The sequence below is a fragment of the Bactrocera neohumeralis genome, chromosome 4 (assembly GCF_024586455.1).
Source record: "Bactrocera neohumeralis isolate Rockhampton chromosome 4, APGP_CSIRO_Bneo_wtdbg2-racon-allhic-juicebox.fasta_v2, whole genome shotgun sequence".
Taxonomy (NCBI): Eukaryota; Metazoa; Arthropoda; class Insecta; order Diptera; family Tephritidae; genus Bactrocera; species Bactrocera neohumeralis.
The window spans coordinates 19485142-19491386 of record NC_065921.1 but is presented as its reverse complement, the minus strand read 5'-3'; the positions used below and the strand labels follow the sequence as shown (position 1 = coordinate 19491386).

The 6245-nt window shown below is 34.3% G+C and overlaps 2 protein-coding genes across 2 annotated transcripts; one reads left to right on the top strand and one right to left on the bottom strand.

Moving 5' to 3' along the window:
• Positions 1-250: 250 nt before the first annotated feature.
• On the top strand, positions 251-1321 carry LOC126757622 (protein Vhl). The gene is made up of 3 exons (XM_050471672.1): positions 251-346; positions 408-684; positions 752-1321. The coding sequence occupies exons 2-3, from the start codon at positions 433-435 to the stop codon at positions 1076-1078; spliced, it is 579 nt and encodes a 192-aa protein (XP_050327629.1). The 5' UTR covers positions 251-346; positions 408-432; the 3' UTR covers positions 1079-1321.
• Positions 1309-5985, bottom strand: LOC126757621 (WD repeat-containing protein 48 homolog). The gene is made up of 10 exons (XM_050471671.1): positions 5597-5985; positions 5222-5441; positions 4705-4917; positions 4058-4636; positions 3790-3995; positions 3626-3730; positions 3426-3565; positions 3174-3369; positions 2905-3099; positions 1309-2839 (listed from the first exon to the last, which is right to left on the bottom strand). Exons 1-10 carry the CDS (start codon positions 5639-5641, stop codon positions 2723-2725), a joined length of 2016 nt encoding a protein of 671 aa, XP_050327628.1. The 5' UTR covers positions 5642-5985; the 3' UTR covers positions 1309-2722.
• Positions 5986-6245: the final 260 nt, after the last annotated feature.

The following is a 6245-nucleotide window of genomic DNA, read 5'->3' as shown; positions in this document are numbered from 1 at the left end:
TGCTGCCAGATAAACACATTCATACCAAGTATTTTAAAAATGGTGATTTTTATTAATAATATTTTATTAGATAAGTTAAGATAATTGGAAAAAATAAAAAATTATTCTAATTACCTAATTAGAAAAGATGTAAATTAATATATATATCTTATGTTTGCGAAAAGACATATGCAAAATGATACAAAAATTTTCCGCAAAGCTGTTTGGAAATAGAATGTCAAAATGTATAAACATATGATAAATCAAAACACAAAGATTAATTAATCAAAACATTATAAGCAGGAATAATATTATAAGCGACTCTTTACGATATTAAGCAACAAATTTTTTGCTATTTGCGGCAACTGTATAAATAACCGTTCCTAAGTAATCATTAGAAATTTAACATTTTCTTACATTTTCCACAGGAATTGCGGTATATAATTAGCTGCTATGGCTTTGCCCCCTTTTGAACCACCTGATGAAGAATTCCCGTTCCACAGAAATGGATTTTGTGAACCTCCTTTTCAGCCCTGTTATGTGCTCTTCTTCAACACCACAAATCGCCATATCAAATTGTTTTGGTTCGACAACAACGAGACTAAATATCATACCTCATTAGCGCCAGGCCATCACGTCAAAACCAATACCTTCACCCATCATCCTTGGATATTTTGTGATGAGGATAGTAACGAATTAATGAGTGTAAGTGAACACTAATCTGTGGAATTTGTTCCAAATTTTTGACAGCACCAACTTAATATGATTGTAGGTGAATAACCTACCTAGATATTGGCCAATCCCATACAAAATGCGCAATCCAAATAATCCCGCACGTATGGTGCCTTGCCGCAAAGAGATCAGAATACAATACCCTTTACGAACTTTACGCGAAAGTTGTCTTTGCCGAATTGTAAATACGTTGAATCCATTGCATCCAATAGCGGCGGTTAAGATAATTGATGAACGTATGTCCGTACCACATATTTTGAAAAAAGAACTAAAACGGCGTTTAAGACGGCCACTGGGGACCGAACCAATCAATGAGCAGTGGGAGGATAGCATAGTTGTAAAATATAATATACCAAGAAATCAATAGATTTTAGTCTGATAAAAAATTTGTTTATAGTTAATATATATATATGTATGCATGTGTACTCTAAAGTTCCTAAAAGCATTAAAGTGTTTCGCTTTTAAGATTTTATACACTCTATACATATATGTATGTATGTATCTTTCCAATTGATTTTCTACTGGTTTAGCTCATAACTACCGCTAATGTACGTATAAATTCTAAGGTCGTATTTTATAAAATAAAAACAAATGTAATCATATATACAAATTTGTCAGTTTATTGGCATGAATGCAGTTGCTTATATTCCTTGTGTGAAATTTGAATTTCTGTATACTTTTAATGTATTATATATATTTTTCTCTTTCAATATAGTAAATTAATTTTATAATAGTTGCTGCTGTTATAGCAGAATTTTTGATTTCGTAATTTATTTTCCTTTTCTTTTATTTATATAATTTCGTATAGAATAGCTTTAAACTTATATTAAAGTAAACAACTTGTAGATAATACGCGCCACATACATTTTATGCATTAATACATATTATTCAATATATCCAAGACTAATATCTTAAACGTCGCTAGAATCCGTAAAATATATGTAAACAATTTTCAGACCGAGCTGTACGCTCGTTTTAAAGAATATTTAGACCACAGATATGAATACATAACAGATTTTGACAAAACATGTTTTTTCTAACACATAGGCATAGAAAATCTGAACACTGCCATTGTTCTACAATGCACTTTTTTAAGTTATTACTTTTAATAACGCAGAATTCGTTCATAACAATTTAGTTTACTACGGTTCATTTCGCGCAACCGCAAGCTGAAAATGAATCGCGCAAGTTCATTCCTTTGCGAATCTCACTTTCGCAATATCGTGTAAATAAATATGATGGTGTTATAATTTAATTACAAATAGTTTTTTTAGTTGAGTGCATTTACGTTGAATGCAAACGGTTTGGCGTTTAAAAGTTGGTAATTTTTAATGGATTATTGTGAATGTAAATTTCCTATACAGTATTTTCTTAAATGCAGAATTATTATAGGATTGAAGATAAACTAAGCAAATGTAATGTAAGCAAAAATAAAACAAAAAAGTTAGAAACAAAAAACGAATTAAATCCTTAATGCAATAACAAAAATGCATCCAAAAGTGAATTGGGCGTTAGAATAACCAGCTTATTTTTATATGCGCACATATTTAAATGTAAAAATTCTGTATATATTTATTTTGTTTTTGAATGCACGTTTTGTAAAGATATCGTGATTTCTTTTGCGAAATAAATAAAACAGATATCAAAAATCGTCAAACAAATGGTTAAACTGACGACACACATACTTATATGTGGGCGCATGAACATAATCTCTACAAACATAAGCACTAGCTCCCATCTAGACTAAGACTCACTAAAAATATTCATTTCTTGTTTGAATGTTTTGCAAAAATAAATTGCACTAATTTTCATTTTAGTTCGAAGCCAATATGCACTACATTTTTGACACCTTTCGTTGCTACATTGGAAATTTTGCAATATCTTTTTGGGCACAACGAAGCCAGATGGTGTTGATTAAATGGTGGCGAATGTAGGAGGATTCGTCTTTACTCTAAGCATATATGTTGTTGGTTTTGTTGTTGGCGTTGGCGGTAATTTTTGTCGAGACTATTCACAGTTTACCATCATAGCTAAAATTTGGCTTTGTCTTATATTGGAAAGTCAAATCGGTCGACTGTTTCCAAATGAAGTGACGCACCGTACGCAAGTCCATGTTAGGATCTACCACCTATTCGGATTTAATATGCATATAAATATATTTACAAAAATAAAATAAATCAGATTTATACTCACAACATCGTTACACCATAACTCGATGCGATCCTCTGCAGGTACTTGTGATCCCTCGGAATTCGCATCACTTTGACTATTCTGCGAAGAATTTGAAGCGTTACCGCCACTCGGTGTTGTCTCTGCGCCCAGTACTTTTTCCAAAACATGCTCGCACACTTTGCGACATTGTATAAACTCGTTGGCAACTAGACGATCCTGCAGTACAAGAAAATTATAATAAGTATACGCGTGATTTACTTAAGAGAACCGAATAAAAAACAAGAATTCACCTTTTTGGTACGTTCAGGTTTAATCATTTGTGGGTGCGGCTGCAGGAAGAAGGGTATTTTTAAGAACTTCGGAATAGTCTTCTCGATCACTACATCTGTGACCCACTGTGGTACGGTTTCGTGCAATAACGTACTTTCACTCTCTCCAGCTGCATCACGCACCAAAAGTCGACAAACCGTACGTCCACCTACCTCACTGTGAAACAGTTATTTACAGTTATTGAAAATGTAAAATATTTCGTAAATATTTACCTAAAAATAACCGGTGTGTGCTTGGGCACTTGAAAGTAACCATTTCCATGGCTATCTGGCTCCAATTCACTTTGTGGTAAGCTGTGCGGTGGTGTCCAGCTTTCTAATAATGCTTCCAGTAGTAGTTTGCCATAATTTATCTGGAAATAACAATAAATCGTTAGACATTTTATTGGTTTTATCATGACATGTTTACACACCTTAGTCTCTGATGTTGGTTCCGCACATTCTGGAAGTCCAGCCTCTATAGACACCCACGCAGCAAAGCAGTCAACTTCATCCTGGCCTAATACAATTGTTGGCATCTAATAGAAAGAGTTTAAAACTGAATTACAGTACGCTTCCTAACTTCGTTATGACTTACTCCAGTCTTTAAATCCACCGTAAACCAATTTGGAATGTAAACTTGTTTATTACGTTTCTTCAATTCTTCATCAAAATCCACTTTGCCCAAATCCTCTTTTTTCATTACACGCAGCACATCGTAAATAGCAACATTCTCCTCAGTATCCTTGGTTACTATATAACGTTTGTCGTTTAAAACGACACATTTCTTAACGGCCGCACCACCTAGTTTTTATATGAATACATTATTTATTTTATATTCACCAGCTTCATCTTGAAACTTTTACCTTTGATGCATGTCAGTTCTGTGTTCGACGCTATCGCCCACTGTGCGTCCATTCCTCCACTAGATGTTAAAGTACATTTGTCATATAACGGTAATTTCCAACAGCGTATATCTGAATTCCACGTGGTGGCCCAAACACCTGTTTTATCAATGTTATATCCAAGACTAAGCACTGGCGCACGCTCCTCACAAACTAATACCGAATTACTTGGGTTCCTTAACTCAGTTACTATGATATTCTTATCTCGACTGCCGGAAATCACATACTGAAAGTTTTCACTCATCAATAGCGCCCAAACACCTTCCTTGTGTACATGTAACGTCTGTATACACCGCTGTTGGCCCAAATTCCAAAGTTTGATTGTTCCATCTGAACTGCCAGAGACTACTTGACTGCCATCAGGTGAAACTACTAATGCACGTACATTTTCAGTGTGACCTCGCAGCTTCATGCTTCGTGTACAGGTACGAGGATCCCAAATACGTAATATATTTTCCGTTGAACCGCTAACAATAACCGTACCCGAAGGGTTCATAGCCAGACTGTATATAGAGTCCTTAGAACCGGTGAGACTAGAGGCTATGGTGGTAATAAATAATTTATGTGAATAAAATTGCATAAGTTAGTGGAATAATAGTTTGACTTACTTGTAACGGTATTGTTGCTGGCAGTCAGTGCGGTTAGGGTGTTAACGTCCCAAAGAAAAATTGCTTTGTCCAGCCCTGCACTTGCCACTTGTTCGCGATCTCTGGCATAGGCCAATGCCTGCACATAATCTCGATGTGTGCGTAGCGTTGACATGCAGAAGCCTTTATGGGCATTCCACACTTTGACGGTGGTATCACAGCTGGCGCTTATTACTATAAAATGTATAAGCATAATTTAATAATTGACAAAAAAAATTCTGTTGCACTATAATATCTTTCACAAATAAAAAGGAACATGATTTTAATCATTCAGCTTGTATGGCAGCTCCAAGCTGTAGTTGAGTATCGGCGGTACCGACAATTGGAGAGAAAAGAACGAATTTTCAGATCGATATCTCAAAAATTGAAGGACTATTTAGCGTATATACAAACAGAAGGACGGGCAGACAGATAATTCATTATGCTGTTCAGGGTATTAAAACAAAAAAAAAAAACAATAAAACATTTATATACTCACAATTTCTGCCATTACAACAGAGCACTATATCATTAACCCAATCGTTATGGTGTTCCATTGATTGTATATATTTCTCTGAAGATTCTGTTCTTGTGTTCCATACTCGAATAATAGCATCACGCCCAGCGGAATATAGCTTGCCATTATTGGGATCGAGTTGTAGCGCATTTACACCGTTTCTGTGTTGTTTTTCCTCTGCATCTCGTATTACAAACGACACCTAATTTGAAGCAATGTGAAAAAATTAGTTTACACTAAGCTTGTCCCATTCTTATTAAATTCCTTTACATCCACTTTTATGTGCCGGTAATGTATTGCATTTGCAATTACTTGGCAAACCACTTCAGTGCATTTAGTAATCACTTTATAACCTACCTGCATTTTCTTACGTCCACCTTGACAACCTTTATGCGTTAACATGTCTGTTACCACTAATCCCAATCAATGGTAATGTTACTTTGGCAAAGCAATGCTGATGCAATTTTTTCGGTCCGATTGAATATATAGACGTTGGAAAAAATCGTTGTGCCCTTCTATTTATGGTAACAAGTGTATGCCGTGGGAAATACTAAGATTTTTTTCTTATTTCGTTTTGGACAAGTTTCTGAATAAATTCTTTTTCGTCTACATTTATTTTCACACCAAAATAAAAAACAATTAAAACTTGTTAAACAAATTTTCACTAATTGTCCTTTTTGCACAGTTGTTCTCTTCAGATTTCTATACTCTTTCGGATAACTTACGCCTGCCTTGACTCTCTTTCGCTAATAAATTGTCAACATTAATGACAGTTCCACGCTGCGAATGTCAATCAAAACGTACCGCACTTGAAATCTGATAAGAAACATTGATAATGTTGTCATATGCATAGAATTTTTCTGAATATTTTTACGACATGAAAAAAATTCCTTAAATATAAATATATATATACATATGTTTATAAATATATGCCCTTTGCTGCTGTATACAAAAATTTGTTTAATCTTTCTTTTTTATTGGAAATTAGTAAATTTTGAAGTAACAT